Below are 18,855 nucleotides of genomic sequence, written 5' to 3' on the forward strand. Positions count from 1 at the left end.
GGACGGCTGCTTGTGTTGTGGCCGAAACGTCGTGGGAATTGTATTTTATTGTTTTATTTTTATTATTTTATTATTTCCCTTCTACGTGACTTTACCGAAAGAACCAAGGAGATGCCCACATCAGTTCTTCAGGAACTAAGGTAAATCCCCGCAGTATTGTGTGGCGAAAACCTTGACAGAAGATACGCACAACACGTGGCCAAGCTCGGAAGAGCGCACTTGGGCGGATGGAAATATTACAAGCTAACACAGCAGCCAATCCTACATTTTAAGGTGATTCTTTGATTAGAACAATTATTAGTAGAGCTGCACTGCATGATTGACCCGATACCTCGGTAGGCTTTGCCCCTATACCATCTGGGTCATAGCTACTTTCCAGCTTGGTTGGTTCCTCAGCGTGGCGAGATGCAATTTGCATGAACGACGCTATCATAAATTAAACATTGTCATGAGATTAATTCATTCAAAATTCTCACAGAGCAGCGCAGCACCCCCCGCATGTCAGAGAATGGCCCATGGAAAGAGATATTACAGAACCACTCCTGAAATATCTTCATAGTGACCTCTTATCCACAAATTAGTGTGCAGCTTTCTTCCAGGCATCCCCGCTACAGAGAGGAATGTGTGCCGCATGACAACCAAACCGGTATTTAACACTCTCAAGAGATGGATTTTTTGCCAAATGTAACACGATTTTTATCGTTGCGGCCATTGGTGACCGAGCCGAGACCATCAACCTGCTGCTCCTCCGATGAGCACAGTTGGCTACATATGGTGCGAAAGAAGTTCAACGTACATACGTCTATACCCGAGAACCCAGTTTAATCACAGGTGGTTTCGCCAAAACCCCCATTCTATTCCTGGCGTATAACTCACCGGAGCAAAGTCGACGAGGTAAGGAAGCGCACATTTGATGCTGCACTTGGAGCCCTTGGCTGGGCCGGCCATCGTCGGGGGGAGCAGGTGTGTCAAGATTTTGAGCATCGTGAAGCAGACTTCATCTGAATGAGAAGGAATCGTACATGGAGGCAACGATAGCAAAAAGAAAACGGAGTCAGGTGACGTGCACATGTTTACGGGCCCTTGAATGCGGGAAAGGGAGGTGGGGTCGGTGAATCAGGCGTAGATTGTCGTCACATGCTGTGAAACTCTTGACCTATTGGGCTGGTGAGACTGCTGAGTAAAAATCGTTACAGAAAGCGGGTGGGTACCCGTTTGTGGAAGATGTTGAGGGCTATCCCAACCATATGCGGGTTTGCTTCTCCACACACATGAAACACTCATTGCAAAATAATTGGCCAAACATTTTAATATAGTAAATGTACAGCCCTGTATCAGTCCATCGCTGGATGAGGGCCTCTGCATATTATGTGGGTTTGTGGGGATGACCATACTTCACCACACTGGTCAGTGTGATGTTGGTGATGGCAGAGAGTATAGATGTGGGAATATAGAAGCACTGTGAAATCCTCACTTAACGTGTGTTCCTACCTAAAATGCGCTTTTGCTATAACGAGGTTCTTCCATGGGGGTTACACTTTTCACACAGAGTGGAACGCGCCCCCCGTTATGACGCAGTTTCTGAGCAGTCGACAATGAACTACTTTCTTGAGCTGCGCGGCTAAGCTGTATGATGTTGTATGCAGAATGATACAGTACGTGGAATGATACATTATGCGGCATACCCTCATCTCAGTTATTTGCTCTGCCATGGGATAACTGCAGGATTATTTAAAAGTGCAAATGTGATTCAAATTTGCAATTTTTATTTATTCATTCCCGTAGTGTGTATATATATAGTCAATAATTCAGCGCTTAATGCAGCACTTTGCAGGAATGCATCTTCTGTGTTAATAAATTACTGTTTCGTACTACAATAGATTTTTCTGCACTGCTCACTGCTGCCCACCACGCAACCCCGTGCCCTATAACAACCTGCTGTGCATGGTGGTCTCCATTCCAAGCTAGCCTGCTTAGCTTCCGAGATCTTGACAAGATCGGGTGTGTTCCAGGTAATTTAGTTTTTGAGAATTAAATACTCTCGCGGACGCACGTACATTGTAAAGCATGTATGTATGTATGCTGAACTTCTTTTGCACCGTATGTAGCCAATCGTGCTGATTGGAGGTGCAAAGTGTGTCCACCCCTGCACTGTAATAAAGCATCATGTAAATCCACGCCTTTTTTTGCTCTGCACCTCCGATTAGCACGGTTGGCTATGTATGGTGTGAAATAAATTCAAAATACACACGTACATACTCGTTTCTGTTTGCGCCTTCCCTTCGAGGGGACTGCCTTGCAGCCGCGTCTCTCTGTGGCTGATAGAGCGGGGGTGTGTGTGGACCGTGCTCACCGGGGGTAGCTGCCACCTCCACATCCCGGAGGAGGATCTTCACGTCCTCGGACTCGTGAACGGCGAGCCGGCGCAGCTTAGGCACGTACGTGTGCTCCCACCGCTCCACAAAGTTGCGTCCCTTCCCGTATGAGATTTTGTCAAACTCCGCATCGAGCTGGGCGAGGGGGACAATTTTGCGATCTTGAACGCGATGTTCGTCAGCGGGGTCAAAGGTGCCCCCCATTATTGTCGTTGTTGTCATCAATCAAATAATAATTAGGGTCATTATTATTATCTCTAGACTATTGCAATTGTCACTAAACATTGATGGCATTGCCAATACACTCACCCATACAGTCACATGCAGTTACCTACCCAACCACTCACACATGCATCCTACCTACATATTTATACAACCATCCACCCACTTATCCACCTGAATTCTGACCCATCCACCAACCTACCCTCACTCAAATACTCAAATACACACCCATACTTGCCTAATCACTCCATGACCAAATTCATCACATTCTCACGCATAAACACACCCACTCATATACACATTCATTCACACACCACCCTCACCCACCCATTCACACTCACTCATCGCCTCTTTCACTCACACTCACATACAAACCCACGTAATCGCCCAACACTCAATAACCCACGATATCACAATTTCATCTAACATATTTACCCATTCATTCACCTTACTCACTAAATCACCCACTCATTCAAAAACTCATCCAACCACTATCCACACCACCCAGCCACCCACCCACCCACCCACCAACACAACCACCATCCGCAATCTGACTCAACTCACCAGACCGGGAATGGCCACCAGGCGCTGGAAATCTCGCGGGATTTGCTCTGGGTCGCTCGTGGCGTCGCTTGGGTCCAGCAGCAGTGTCCGGCTCCGCTTGACGGCCATTGCCGCCGCCATGCCGCACCCGCCCTCCTCCAGTTTCCGCTTGTGCCTTTTCGAGAATTTTTTCTGGTCGGCGTTCAGCTTGCGCCGCAGATTCCGCAGACGGACTTCTACAAATCCCGTGTGGCCCTGAGGGTCGTAAAAATGTTCCTGTGGCAGACACGGGCGCAAGATTGTTCGATGCGGATCGTGCGTATTTGTTATGCTGTAACGGGGGTGGCCAAACTTCCTCGCTGTACATGCCACATGCAAAAAATCTTCTTATGGCCGAGAGCAGCAATTGCGGGGCCGGTGTGCATCTGTGAAAGCTCCCCAGGAGTAATCATGTTTGGCTCTGTTGCCAGGTGCAAGTGCCCCGGACCACTCCTGCTTCTGCAGATTTTTTCTATTTCAAATGAGGTTACATTGAAAAGTAATACAATTGTATCTCTCTTGAGCCACACTTTAAACTATCCAAGAGCCGCATGCGGCTTTTTGAGCTGTGGTTTGTCCACCCCTGTACTGAAATAATATTAACGACGATTATTGAATCCTAACTCAGTGTCAGACTCATTTTCAGAAGGATGCTGCATGGGGTTGTTTGGTCAATGTCTTTTGCAATAAATGTAATGTTTTCCACTCACATTCTTACCACAAACTTATTCACCCACTTACTTACCACATTGTTACCCACCCACAATACTTACGCACCTACTCACTAATTCAGTCACTTACACAGTTACTTGCCAACACACTCGCTCACAATCGTACGCACAAAATTACTCGATTAGCACGGTTGGCTACATACGGTGAGAAAGAAGTTCAACATACGTACTCACCAACCCACCCTTTCACCAACTTACTCAACCACCAACATAATCGCTCACATTCTCAACCAATAACATATCCACATACTCGGTCACATACCCACTCACTCACTTGCTTGCTTAACTCACTCATCTACCCGAGAATATAACCAGCAGATTAGGTAAATAAACTCACATGGCCAGTGACACTAGAGCCCCCGATGTCCAGTCTCTGGGACGGGAAGATGTCGATTATTTCCTGGGAGATGCTCGTCTTCTCCACGGAACTTGGGTAGCTAGAGGGAGTTGGGGGAGCACAGAAAGACCCATGCGGCGTCATGATAAGCCCCCCCCCCCCCCAAAACCATGCCTCAATGCCTGATACATGCAGTGTAATACTTAACGTATTAAAATTGGTTTTATTACGAAAAAATATTTCCCCTCAACAATCTACAGTAAAACCTTGGATTGCGAGCATAATTCGTTCCGGAAACGTGTTTGTAATCCAAAGCACTCATATATCAAAGCACTCATATCAATTGTGATCACGTGACGCTCGGCAGACAAAGCGTATACACGTACAACTTGTATTGCAAGACCTCGCTCGTGTATCAAATTAATATTTATTCAAAAAATTTGCTCGTCTTGCAAAACACTCGCAGACCAAGTTACTCACAATCCAAGGTTTTACTGTATTCCCAATTCTGCTCTATGCATCATGTCATGGAACTCTCGCCGAGCGGTGTATTGCTTCACTTTCCCACATTCCCTGTGAATGATAAATGTTGTTCGCATTACTTTCAAATCGATTTTTTTTTCAAATTATTATCAGAGATAGCCAAAGTAGGTGAAAAAGCAAACAATTTGACAGTGACTGGACTAAGACCATCAATTCCCAACACTTGAGAATCCGGTTTGATCACGTGCGGCTGAAACTTGTATTCGAGCTCAGGTTTTCATAACACATGTATCAATTTGTACATGTTTGTAATGTACACCTAGACTAACTGAACCAAGGGGACACATAACTAGACGGAATAAACCATTCAAATGATGAAAAGTAGACCTTTAAATTAGATTAAAATGTGTCGATAAATGAGACTAAAATGTGTCAATAAATGACCATGCATTGAATTGAAATTGAATTGCAACAAGCCTAGTAGCTAGCTATGCTTCAAACCATACAATAAACTAATGCGATTTTCTTCTAATAAATTAAACAAATACCGTATCCATCCTGTTCTTCCTGTAAAGTTATGCAGGCCGGACATCGATTCCAAAGACTTTTATCCCACAATTCCATGCTTAAAACAATGCAATGTATTCTTCTTCTTGCGTATGGCTTATGTAGATGCAGAGCAACAACTACAATTTTACATTCAGGTGGTTAAGCCAGATAATCAGGTCAGTAGTAGCGGAGTGGATCGCTGTGATGTCTCCTTCGTATTTGTGGACTGTGCATTGCGTTGTTATATGTTGTACGGTCTGTTCTGGATGACCACAGTCGCACGCTGGAGAGTTTTTAATTTACCTTACTAAGCATGGACTTAAGCCAATGTTAAGGGGAGTTTAACCTCATATGTAATTTGCCCCTTATTGCTGATTATAGTATTTTAGAAATATCGTAATAAAATTCCATATCTGTAATTTTAAAAGTAACATAACCTAATTACTTGACTATGTTTAAAATTACTTCGTTTAAATCAACCTAATGCAAAATCAACTCGGAACATGCCCGATCTTGACAGATCTAAGCAGGCTTGAGCCTGGATAGTACTTGGGATGGTTCACCACTGTGCAAAGCAGGTGACTATAGGCTGTGGGACTATGTTATGGGAAGCACAGTGTGGGGAGGCCCAATCCTGCAGCATAATAACAAAGGGCTATCCACGGATCGTTAAATCAACGCATGCTAGGTTGATTTAAATTCATAAATGACAGCACTATGCTCAGTGTGTACAGAGACATACATTGTCTCTGTAGACACTTATATTAAAACTGGTTCAGAGTTTTGCTTGCAATGAATCAACGCTGCTGAAAATCTTTCGCTTCCAGAAGTCCGTGGGACCTATGGGTTGTGTAAACATTACTTTTATTTAAGTGGAGACAGCTTTATGAGACATATTGTCTACATATCTATATTTGGTAATAATATAGGACTACTGGTGCTGGTCTTTGGTAATCGAATTACACGAACCGGTTACCGCCCAGGACTACACATACACAATACGTGCAAAGATGCACACATACATCTTGCTTTCGCATATATAACCGCACATATATACTGCATAAAGATCACTATATAGCCTTATTAGTTGAGTGGTCGAATGCCGTTAGCGAGTACCTATTAAGGTCATATCGCGTACGTGAAGGCGGTGACCAGTGCCATGCCTTGCTGTCTTTGTCTCTCGAGTGCTAAAGTTTACACACCGCACCAGCTACTTATTTAAAGCAAAGTTCACCTAGGGGAGACCCAGACCAGGTTCAGATTCCACTTGCCACTGATGTCATCCATGGCTGGGCATCGAACGCCTGTCTACAGGTTTGCAGTGCTGTGCACGAACCACTACACCACCACTCCTCACAAACGCACACACACTAACTGCACATTTGCCAAGACAAGGACTTCTTCAGCCTCACGAACCTCACTTAAAAATGGTGTTAGTGAGCAACTATTACGGTTGCCACAGCACACGAGGACACACACACACGTGTAACAAACACAGAAACACAACAGATAGTTTATCCCGAACAATGAGTATATCTACGTAGCAACAGCCTAGCGTATGTCCGTATGTCTAGCTATCTATCTGGCCATCTGCCTTTATGCCTGCCAATCAGTGTGCCTGTGACAGTCTACCTGTTATTTCTATCTATGTGTCTGTGTGTGTGCCTTGTCTGTCTGCTGGATCATCTACCTGTTTATAGGTCTCTATATATACGCCTGCATGCCAATCTACTTGTGTGCCTACCGTTCCTCAGTCTGTTTTTCTCTTCTGCCCGTCTGCCTCTCTGCTTGCCTGCCTGCTAACCTGCCTGTATGTCTGTCTTTCTGCCTGCGTGATTGCCTGCGTGATTGCCTGCATAACTACCTGCATGCCCGCATGTCTGCATACGTGTCTGGTCAATCCTGCCAGCGTTCTTGCCTTTCTCTAACTCTGCCTGCCTGTTTATCTGTCTGTATATCTGTATGCATATGTCCGTCCGTCTGATTGGGAGACAACACCTCACCACACCGCGACACTGTCGAACTGCTCAGGAATACGTACAAGCCGTGCCGTTCGACCAGGTGGGAAACGGCCAATTTGACCAATTCCTTCCTCGAGGACTGCGATAACATGCCTGTGCTCTGGCACGCTTCAAAGAGGTGTGGCGCGCGCCTCTGCAGGAATGCGCGGAGGTTCAGGGGTGCCCGGGTCCCCGCAGCGCTCTGGCAGTTAGCGGCGACCGCCTGCGGAAATAACAGTGTCGCCGTTATCATCACGATCATCATCACTGTCGTTATGATCGTCATCATCATCATCTTCACGACGATTGTCAATCATCGTCATAATCGTCATTATCTTTTAGTGCTGTTGCAACGATTGTTGCGAAGTTGTCATCGCCACCACCATTCTCGCTACCAATTCCAACATGACCCTAGTCTTCATTTCAAATATGTAATATCAGCATTGTCTTCATCACTTGTCCTCTGGACCAAATATCCATTTCTATAGGCCAATTCAATTTGGGAGAAACTACACGTGTAAGGATGCATTGATTCATAAACTAAAATAGATTCTTACGATAACTTTGTATGCAACAAGTCGTGCGTGAAAGAATCAATAATTTTTTTACCATTTTTGAAAGGAGAATTATAGAATCTATTCGTGTCATGATTCGTGACAATTCATCCAAACATTGGAGGGATTAATCGGTACATGACTAGGAGACATCGATTTTGTTAATTGTTCTATTCAAATGTACACATGACTAGGAGACACTCATTGATAGTACTATTAAAATGTACACAAATGGACACATTTGAATGAGGTCAACTCATAATCCGCAGCTCACAAATTCAAATCCGGGGTGGCAGCCACCCTCAGCCCATCATCATCATCCTGCAAGGAGGTTACATTATTGCCATTTTGTGGAAAGTCAATGGTGAGTGTTCTATGTAGAGAAAAGCTACTGCAATGGGAATATGGAATTTCCACAATTAGCTTAGGGCTGTTAATTGAAAAGAGCAGTGCCTCCCACATCACTTATCCTAACAGGGGCAAATTTGGTACAATATTCTTTGGCTTTATAAAGCGTCTAAATGCAACCCTATCTCAACATTCACATCTTGACAAAATAGCCAAAACATTGCTTGGGTGATGTTTTCCCAACTGTATATAATTAATACATGTCTTGTCCTCGGAAAGTTTTAATTCAATTGTTTCTCATCGCATGATCTCATTCGATTAAAATTGTATACTTTTTCATGACAATGTTGTGTTTGTTAGTAGAGTACACCATGATGATATGTGCCCGTTACGATAATCGCTGTGGTATGTTCCGCATGCTTTCACATGCTGTGTTTCGTTCTCATGTGCAACCTGAATTCCTCTCGTTGGCCTCTTTAATGGTGTACGTTTTGGAGGTCTGAAATGCAATGCACCGTCAGCAGTCCTTGATCCATGTCAGCCTTACAAAAAGACTTCCAATCTCAATTTGTTTTCACCTGGTGAAACGAAGACTTATTCTTGAGTAATATAATGATAACAGACTGAGGGTGTAATAACCATCTTGATACATTCCGTCTGCATCACAGTGGACATTAAAGATCCCCTGACATCATTTGCAAGAGGCTATTGCGTGCTGGCGTCAGCATTTTGCCAAATTCGAAAGTTCCACTGCAAACACCTTGAGACTAAGCATATAAATTGTCGCCCACTACTGGCTAATGCCCCAGGTCACTCTTGCAAATGAGACTCACCCTGGTCTCAGAGTTCTCACGTGGTTAAACAAAATAAACTTAGAACTTAAATTCATTATTGTCTCCTTCACTCGCTCAGGAGTCAAAACGTTTTTGTGCACTTTAAATTTAAGATCGCTACACTCCAATGGTCTCCATTGATTGAGTTTATTGTTATTTATCACATGTAATATGTTACAGGTTCGTTTTGATGTTGCAACAATTACGGTCACACTTTTTTTATCTTCCAACTTGCGAAGCAAACAAGAAAACCAAACATGTCAAACTACACAATAAAAATTTGTGAAACGTAGCTTGTGTGTGTCAGTCATCTCAGTCAGTTAACCCATATAACCTGGGAATGTCCCATGAGCTCCTGCCAGTGAGCTTTCGACATGTTACATGGCATCACAGTCCACCTAGGCTGCCATAAGCGTACAAGTGACATCACCGTCACTTAGTGGCAGATGGTCGCTGTGGTTGTTATCGTGTGTCACTCTTAATTGCAATAGTTTGCACAGGGCACTGCGATTCCAACCTGGGTACGATTCCCAGCCACTGAAAACGTCAGTGACAACTGGAATCTCACCCTGGCCTTAGCCACTCCTAAGCTAAATGAGTATTAAATGGTCAGCGGGTAGTGTTGTATATGTGAATATCAGCATTGGGGAGACATAGGTGATTGGTGTAGTGGTGGCCACACCCCCGCCATTTCCCTGTGTGCCATGCTGGCCTTAATAGGTGCTCCCGAGTGTAACACGTAGGCTTTCGTGATCAATATTATCCATAAGAGGTTTTTTGGGTTAGATCGCGTAAATAAAAATGTGTCGTTAACCCAACCGATAATGGATATCCATTGTAATTTATATGCAGACATTAAACCCCCCTGGCATTCGCACCTGATTGGCTCACAGGTGACGACATCACATTTATCCCTCTATTTATGAACAAAACAGAAGCATTTCTCCAAATCTGTCTGTCGCCTGATGATGCTGGTTGTAATTACTGGCGAAACGTCGTACTCAAATCGTAAATGTTGTGGGGTTTGTCTCCAACACACCGGTGTGCTGCACTAGTAACGAATTGGCACGTTTTGCTTACGTGACAAACCTTACTAGTTGGCTGTCGGGTGGTGGCGGGTTTATTGACACATTTATATTTACGAAATCTAATCCAAAAAAACCTCTATTAAGGTGCTCCCTAATCTGCACTTAAGCTCTAAATGGCTCAATAGGGAAGCTTTGTGTTCAAAGCTTCACCCGCCATTTGCGTTAACAAATGCAGACAAACGCGACCTCATTATAACCCAAATAGCATCAAATAAAAAAAGGAAATTGGTTGGTCAAATTTCACAAAGGTATTCATGGAGTTAACCAACATCAACATTAAAAAATAACTCTTGATTTTACAATGGGAAGGGTTTCAAGGTCAAATCACACTTAACAGTCAGCTCAGCCCCCAGAGGGCACAATCTCCAGAACTACCAATCCTACTTGCATATACGCGTGTCCTCTGTTGTGACTGTAAAAATAGGTTCAATAAAGTCAACTCAACCCATCATAATTTATCCTCGAATAAACATCACCATCATAATCGTCATTGTCACCATCACTACCACCGGCAGCTGGACGCATGATACATGAAATGGATCGTACATGCAAGAATCCATTTTTTTTTTAATTCATACACCTTTGCACGTAATGGGTTCACGTTAGCTCTGCTGCCGCTAGTGGCCAATACATCTCACCGCAAAATAAAAAAAAAATGAAGTGAATATTGGATAAATATGGCAAACCACGAATCACATCCAGGACTTAATTTCTGACCAAAAATGGACGTGACTAGCAATCACAGCTATTGCAAGAGGTATACTGGATGTGGTGTGCCGGGTATGCAAATATATTCCGGGTCACGGACCCGGACAGGCCCAACTGAAATTAAAGCCATGCGTATATCATGAAAGAAGCACAATCACACGCTGCTGTGGGTACAGGGTAATGGCATCACTGCAACTCAAACATACGAACGGCAGTCCCTGTCATACAAACCATAGAAATCAGTCCCAGTAGTTTCGTGACCGTACCCGAATGGCATTCTGCCAAATGGACCATAGGAATGGTCGTGCAGAGATTCGAACTAATTAGATAACCAAGGAACAAGCCCACATGCGAGCCGACAAAAGGGGCCCCGGCAACCCTACCCCTCGGGCTTCTTGTCCCCGCACGAGTACCTGGGCAGCACAACCAAGTTCTGCCGCCCACACACCTGGTAACGGTGCGAGCCTTGCTCTGCGAGGGCTGGGCCGGCTGCGACGTTAGCGATGGTGGCGGCGGCAGCGGCGGCGGCAGCAGCAGCGTCAAATGGACGCGAGCGTTCCCTCGACGGATCCATCGGCCTGGGCCTGATGGGCCTGTACTTGGGCACAGAGGCCACGGGCGTCCGGTAGTTTGTGGAAGCTGGCGCTGACGTTGATGTGTGCGTTGGCACGGGCGCGCAACGTTTGGCGATCGGACGCAGAGCGGTGTTGCTGCGAGGAGAGAAGGGTCCCGATGTCGTTGACGATGATGCTGGGGCGGAGGAGGTAAAGGAGGAGGAGGTGGTGGCGGATGAGGAGGCAATGGTGGTGGTTGTGGCGGTGGTGATGGTGGCTTTGGAGCGGCGTCGTGGTGGGGCTGATCGGCGGGCACGGGGATAGCGGCCCGAGAGGTTGGTGAGCGTCTGGCAGGCAGAGTCCTGCAGCGAGGTGACGTCCTTGATGATGAAGCCCGCCGAGGAGGAGCTTTGGCCTGGAGGTGGAGAAAGTGGAGATGACGACGGAGGTGACGGAGGAGTTTAAGGAGGTAGAAGAGGAGATGATGGATGGAAGAAGTGGAGAATGAAGAGGAGTTGATAGTGGAGGTGGAGGAGGACCAGGTGGTATCATTCAAGGTATTTTTTATTGATATCAAATTAACTTAAATGCTCCATTTAAATACCTTGATTATTAAATTCAATACCATCCTGTCAGTTGGTCCATGCTTTGCTCTGGCACCGATTGTTAAGAGTAGGTGTAAAGGAGCCTTTTTGTGGGAAGTCAACAGTGGACGTCGCATGAAGCAATTGATGCCCAACATAGGAATGTGGAATTTTCACTGCTGGCACTAGACCGGCTCATTTGAGCAGGGAGACAAGTTTGACGATGACAACTACGCGAGCCATGCTTGCCGCACGAGACGCTGAACCTCAATTGACCCTCGGGAGGTTAACCGAGCCAGGTTCCAGGGCCATGCTGTGCCACCTCGGCACAGCTCCAGGAGGCCCCTGATTGATTTTCCACTGCAGAAGCCAGCCATGCCCCTGACTGATGTCACATAAACTTTGTACTGGTCGTTTTGATTGTATTGTTTGTTGTTATAACTTTCTAACCAGCTCCTACCAGACATCTGTGAAAAAGAGCTTCATAGCTCATCGGATTTCTCCAGGATAAATAAAGATTCTGATTCACATGCACTGTTGCAGCTCAGATGTGCCAGTGGAAAAGAGGTGTTAAAGGACAATTGAACTGCACGAGTGCACAGCCATCATACCATTAGATGGGTCCATTTGCAGTGTGCGCTCTCTGTAAATCAAGTCACCATCGTCCACAGCCTCTTCCACCTCGTCTGGAAATGCACACTCAAAGTCAGGACACCTGTGTTGACTTCCACAGTGCAATGGCTATAGGTCCACCCTTGCAATATACACGGTATCTGTGCAGGCACACGGAACACCTCACCGTGATCGCAAGTCTCCATTTTAATGATGTGTCCCGACCATTCCAAGCCGGTGAAGTCCACGTTCGGTATCAGATTCTCCCCCGTCTCATCTGCCGAAAGACACATTCAATTACAAGTTTTACAATATCTGTGCCTTTGGTAGGAGTCTCTTGATTTAAATAGGGGTCCCTCTCTCTCTCGGGCAGTGTTTCTCAAGTTCAGTCCTTGCGACCCCGACTGGTACAAAGAACAAAAAACTGAATACATTTGTCAATAACACTGTGGCCTTAAATAGAAAAGTTTATAATAGGCGACGTTTTGGGAAATAGCCCTTCATAGCATGCCCTTGATTACCAACCATCAGGTACAATGCAGTGTGCAGTAGATCAATGTGCACAATAATATACATATGCGAGTTTGGCACATTCTATGATGTGACAGCTTGGTGAAGAAAGGACTGCAAGGATGTAGGGGACAAAAAAGGCAGAAAAAAATGCTGATTTGACAACTGGAAAGGGTCTATAAAGTGAAATGAAGAACGCTCAAAGATAAAATGGGATTGAGGGAATTTCTGCAAAAGATATGCGATTTAGCAAAGGACTAAAGTGGGAGAGAACAGAAATACTGGTAACCACAAAAAGGATGGGTAACGAGAATTGAAGTTGAGAAACACCGCTCTAGGTTGAATAGAGGGTCTATTCTCAGTTTCAGTCAGGATCTCTCCCGCTTACGTCACTCTTTTTGGTTTCAGTAAGAGTGTAATTTAAGTGGGGGTCTATCTCGTGGTTCAACAAGGATCTTCCTAGGTCCATTCTAGGATCTTTCTTGGCACTACAGTGGCGAGATGTTAACTCCCTTGCCTGGTATGCAGGACGTCGTGCATTCGATCCCTGGAGAAAAGTCACGTGTACGAGGGGGAAGCAATCTATCCCGTACAGATGGAACTGATGGAGTCCATATTTTTGCTGTATGCCATCTCCTGGCGAGCCAGGATATGGCACCTCCACACCCCCACAGGAAGTGTCACAAGATTAGTTCGATCCACCAACCCTGTCTCCACTGTGCTGGATTACAGGAATGCATAGCCACCACCGTTTCAGTGTGTTCTGAAAACCTACACGTATATTACGATGGGTGAGGACTTCAATACATTAAATGAGAAAAGTACAAACTCACTGTAAGGTGGGGGTTCACACTCGCTCGCTTCCAGCAACTCCGTTGCCGCGCTGCACGCCGTCACGTCATCCTGGTGTTGAACTTCCTCCCCAGGTGGACTCGAGGGCTCAACATATGTACCGGCGCCATCCATGGCCCCCAGCCTCTGCACGGACAACAACAGCTCCCGGCTCAAGCCGCTGAACAGCGCGAGCAGCACGTCCACCAAGCCTCCCAGGGTCACGTCGCCAGGGGAGGATGCAGCGGCGGCGTCGTCCCAGCGCGGTGTCCCATCGTGGTGCTCGGCATCCTGCAGGGCCTTCACCACCTGCCGCAGCACGGCGTAGAAACCGAAGGGCAGGCGGTCGCGCGCTGTGGCCAGCAGCTCGGCCCGCACGAGGCCGTCCCCGACGCAGGCACGCAGGACCCCGTAGTCCCGGATGCCCAGCTCCGAGTCCATGGCCCTGGCCACCTCCGCGTTCACGCCCTGTGCCTCCAGCCATGCCGGGAAGTCCCCGCTTGGCTCCAGCACCGGGGTGGCCACTGCACACGCCATCCTGATGGGGTGTGGAGGAAAATCCGATAATAAAACATAGCCATCGATTTGAGTGTTATTGGATTTATTTTAAGTAACAAACCAGGTCAGCTTTCAAACATTGCTATATCGCGTTTGCATGCTCTCCTTTCATACATGTGGTTTTCTCCACTCACTATAGTTTTCTACACACACCAAACAAAACTAGGATCATTCAAAATAGGTTCAGCAGTGGAGCAGTGGTTAGGCGATCTGCACTGTGTACCCAGCCACCCTAGTCGATACCCTGCCATGGCTAATATCAGTGGGGAGTGATATCCGAACCGGCTTTGCGGCCCCACTTTCGCCAAGCCACATTGATCAACATATGGTTGTATTCGGTTATGTTATTCTAAACAACAATTTTACTTGACCAGTGTAGACTGACAAAAGCTGAGGTTTATCACTATAGTATTGCTGTTAAATTATTATCACCCCACATCATACATGTATATGTATGTTCAACTTCTGTCGCAACGCACGTAGCCAGCCGCACTAATCGGAGGTTAAATCGGCACTCCTTTTGAATTGTACTCTGCTTCTCGTTTGCCAATGAGAGTGAAACTGATCCTATCCGCCCTCCTACCAACTGCCCTTCAAATTATATGCACCCCTGACTCAATACGCATTTGTTTGTGGATATGAGGAAACAGGACAATCATTTGATTATCCGCGTGAAGGCAAAAAAATGCAAGAATAATCACTGGCAACAGGATACACCAGCAGTAGCTGCAATAAGTAGTGTGGATATTTGTGTATGCATCCTTCTGGAAAATGAATAATATTGTGTGAATCTAATAACATACCTGTCAACCCCTTATCAGTGCCTACCAAATCAGACCGTATTGGTCACCCACTTACCCCATGCCCATATAAATCTCAACGTTCATCCTACAAAGTCCCATGCCAAAGAAGAAACACAAATATACAACACGTGTTTTTTTTGCCCGTATTGAAACGGCCGTACGCCATATCGACCTGAAAACTCAATTTCCCTGTACTGTACAAGAATACGGGTAACCCATATGAGTTGACATGTATGTAATCGATGAGAATAGGTTTTCCCCTTTTTTTCTGGCAACAAAACAGGTGTTAAGATGTTAAAACACCAAACTGAAACCTTTTACAAGGAATCATATCTGCATTAGCCACAATACTTGTGGTCAGAATGCAAACACAAAACATACTCTGATAATATATGCATTGTCTTTGAAACTGATTGGTCCACACCAGAGACAGCTTTCTTTGGAGTCTAGTCTCAAAAGGTGTTAGACCAGAGGACGCCAAAAGGCGTACAGTACAAAGACAATCACTATCAGAGTAATGAGAGCTCGCTCGGGGTGAGCAGGAGGTCCCATGATGTATGTAATCACCATCAGCAACGGAATTCTGACGGTGCCAAGCTGTTATCAGCACACTTTTAAAACACACCCCGCAAGTTGTAATCAGTTGTGATGATAGACGGTGAGGTCTGCAACAAGAGTAGTTCAATAGACAGCTAGACAGCCGGACAGACGAACACGGACTGACGAACAGACAGGGCAGACCGAATGACTGAATCAGAATCTTTATTTGTCCTGGGAGGCATCCGGATGAGCTATAAAGCCATTTTTCACAGACGTCTCGGTAGACGGACCTGACAAACAGACGAGCCCAGACGGACCTACATGACGAAACGACAGACATGACGGGAAACAACGAACAGACGTATCACACAGACATGACACAAAAACATGTGAGAAACTTTGGAAGATTAACGACCGCAGTGGAGGCAGGGAGACAGCACGACTGACTTGACTTTGAAATGAGAGGCACACCAGCGGAGCTCGTCAATAAGCCGCAGAGCTGATTAGCAATGCTGCTGCCGTGTACATGTACGACCATCAGCACCAGCCATGATCAATCCACTGCTGCAGTACAGAAAGGGCCTCGTCCCTCCCCGAGCACGTCACCATGAAGGAAAAGGCCTTGCGATCAAAACGGCACCGTGTGCGATTTCATAATCTTACATTTTTATTGCCCAAGTCGCCTATAGGTTTAACGTCTTCGACCGAACGCAATTGGACACGGGCTGACCCACGGACGCAATCACGAAAGCGATATCCATCTCACAAGGCCCCCCCAACTACCCACGGGGCTGATTTAAAACCCATTAATTCGTGGTTGTTTTAAAAAAAAAAATGTGTGTAAGGTGTCGTGGGGGTAAGGGGGAGGTCGGGGTGGAGGGGGTATTGTTAGTTACAACATCGAAGCATCGTAGAGATGTGGCCATCCGCTTCATCCAGCAGTGGATGGACCCATAGCGAACGATTATGATCATGGGAGACTGCGCGAGAGGGTTGTTGTTGTTGCTGCAATAACGCCGCGATTAAGACTTTTTTAACCCCCAAACATCGAGGCGGATCCCATTAACAATCTTACCTATGGGTAGGTGAAGGACCTTGGAGAGCCGATACAGCTGTGCCTGCCACGATAACTCTGGGATTGAAAAAAAACCCACAAATTAAATGGGTGAGTGGGTGGGTCGATGGGAGTGGAAACCACCAACCCGTCGCCTCGCCACCACCACCACCGCCGCCGCCGCCACCACCGCCACCACCAACAGCTGACGATTCTTCCCGAGAAAGGAAGAAACTCTCCACACCACCACCCCCCTCACCTCCACGGCGTCCTCCCTCACGGTGTCGTTTAGAGTCGCCCGGTGGCTGCAACAGAATGAGGCTCGGGTCGACCCCCCTCCTGGTCGGGTCAGGGGTCGCGGTGATGCTGACACCCGCAGTCTCTTCCTCCTCCCTCCTACTATTGAATTGGATACCAAGGGACCGTGGCAATTTACTTAAAAAAAAGAATATGAACCACGCCACCCACGCCACCGCAACAGTGTTTTACTGTAGGGGGCCGTCCATAAATGACGTCACGCAATTTTTGACCCCCCCCCCCTTTCGTCACACGGCGTCACAAAAAGTCAGACCTCCCCCCTCTCAAATATGACGTCACAATGTTCTGCCCCCCCCCAAAAAACAACATGCTTCAAATCGTATTCTTGGTTCTTTCGGTAAAGTCACGTAGAAGGGAAATAAAATAATAATAATAATACACATTTATTGTATTATTTCCCTTCTACGTGACTTTACTCGAAAGAACAAAGAATATGAATTCCTGCAGTCACGAAAGCTTTAAATCAAAATGCTTCAAATCGCTTTAAACTCTTGTTATTGTAGTGCGTATTTAATGTGGCGCTGTACTCTTATGGTGTACGAGAAAACATTTATTAAAAGTCTATTTAATTAAGTAGAACGTGAAGTCTATATCTTTTTTAAAGTTGCGAATTTTGATGTGACGTCACATTTCTCAAACCCCCCCCCCCCCTTCGTCACACATCGTCACAAATGTCTGACCCCCCCCCCCCCCCAGGTGCGTGACGTCATTTATGGACGGCCCCTAGGGGGTGACCTTTGAATATCGCGGGTGCGTCGTTCGCGGTTTCGAGCCATCGACTATCGCGACCAATCTGCCCATGGATCGTGACGATGATGATGACCTAAACCCACTAATTTAGACAAGACTTAAGCGGCACTTCCCATGAAAGTAACCCCGCGATATTCAAGGGTCTCTTGTAATTGTTTTTTGCTGCAACGTTGGCGGTGTCGCGCATAAAAAATATCAACAAATTAAAAAAATCACCACATTCTGCCTTCACCACATTCTGCCTTAATTCGAGACCCAAATAACCATCGCACAGCTCCTGGCTTTGACATTCCTCCTCGAAGATGCTCGTGTAACCATCAATCAAGTTCAAGTTAATTTATTAGGTATAGCCCTGTGAGCCATTCGGCTCTTGAATCGGATGCAACCGCAACAAACAAAAAACTAAAACATGAATAAGAAAACATCTTAATGTGACTATGTGCAAACAGAAAAGCCAAGAAAAGACAGCAAAATATTGCAGAAAAAGCACCGTACACCAACACTGTGTGCAAAAATCCCAGATCATCAGCAGGCAGATGCTCACATCCCAAAAGCTGTCAACCCATACGGTTTACCCGTATTCTTGTAACAGGTACATTACATTTTCACGTCCATACAGCCGTTTCAATACGGGCAAAAAACACATTCCTGCGAAGGGAGCTGGTAGGAACGTTGGGTTGCTCGGTCAATGGCCAGGGTCAACGGCGGCGTGGTGTATTCCGCAAATATGCCCGACTGTGAGGGCGGGCACAAGCCGGCGTGAGTAGGTTAAACGTTGAGTTTTATAAGGGCACCACGGGGTGACCAGCCCCTCCCCACCCAGCCCCACCCCTCCCACCCTCCCCACCCAGCCCCTCCCCACCCTCCCCTCCCCACCCAGCCCCTCCCTGCACTACGGACGGACACAATAATCCCATGTGGGCTGGTGTAA

The 18,855-nt window shown here is 46.2% G+C and overlaps 1 protein-coding gene across 3 annotated transcripts in view; it reads right to left on the reverse strand.

The window, feature by feature from the left end:
• Positions 1-17,256, reverse strand: part of LOC144717271 (uncharacterized) — a 21,930-nt gene extending 4,674 nt beyond the window's left edge. Inside the window, exons 1-11 of one of the 3 annotated variants that reach the window (XM_078592687.1) lie at positions 17,116-17,256; positions 16,878-16,934; positions 13,904-14,439; positions 12,748-12,837; positions 12,560-12,634; positions 11,259-11,779; positions 7,321-7,502; positions 4,248-4,347; positions 3,162-3,416; positions 2,354-2,510; positions 877-1,001 (exon numbers count right to left, since the gene is read on the reverse strand). In XM_078592687.1, the coding sequence (XP_078448813.1) occupies positions 877-1,001; positions 2,354-2,510; positions 3,162-3,416; positions 4,248-4,347; positions 7,321-7,502; positions 11,259-11,779; positions 12,560-12,634; positions 12,748-12,837; positions 13,904-14,438 (2,040 nt within the window). In that variant the 5' untranslated portion in view covers position 14,439; positions 16,878-16,934; positions 17,116-17,256. Of the gene's footprint in view, positions 1-876; positions 1,002-2,353; positions 2,511-3,161; positions 3,417-4,247; positions 4,348-7,320; positions 7,503-11,258; positions 11,780-12,559; positions 12,635-12,747; positions 12,838-13,903; positions 14,440-16,877; positions 17,023-17,115 lie in introns of those variants that run through there. The other 2 variants (XM_078592684.1, XM_078592686.1) reach the window with 2 other exon arrangements.
• Between the last annotated feature and the right edge of the window lie 1,599 nt (positions 17,257-18,855).

This window comes from Lampetra planeri, chromosome 3, assembly GCF_965212315.1.
Source record: "Lampetra planeri chromosome 3, kcLamPlan1.2.h2, whole genome shotgun sequence".
In the NCBI taxonomy this organism is placed as follows: Eukaryota; Metazoa; Chordata; class Hyperoartia; order Petromyzontiformes; family Petromyzontidae; genus Lampetra; species Lampetra planeri.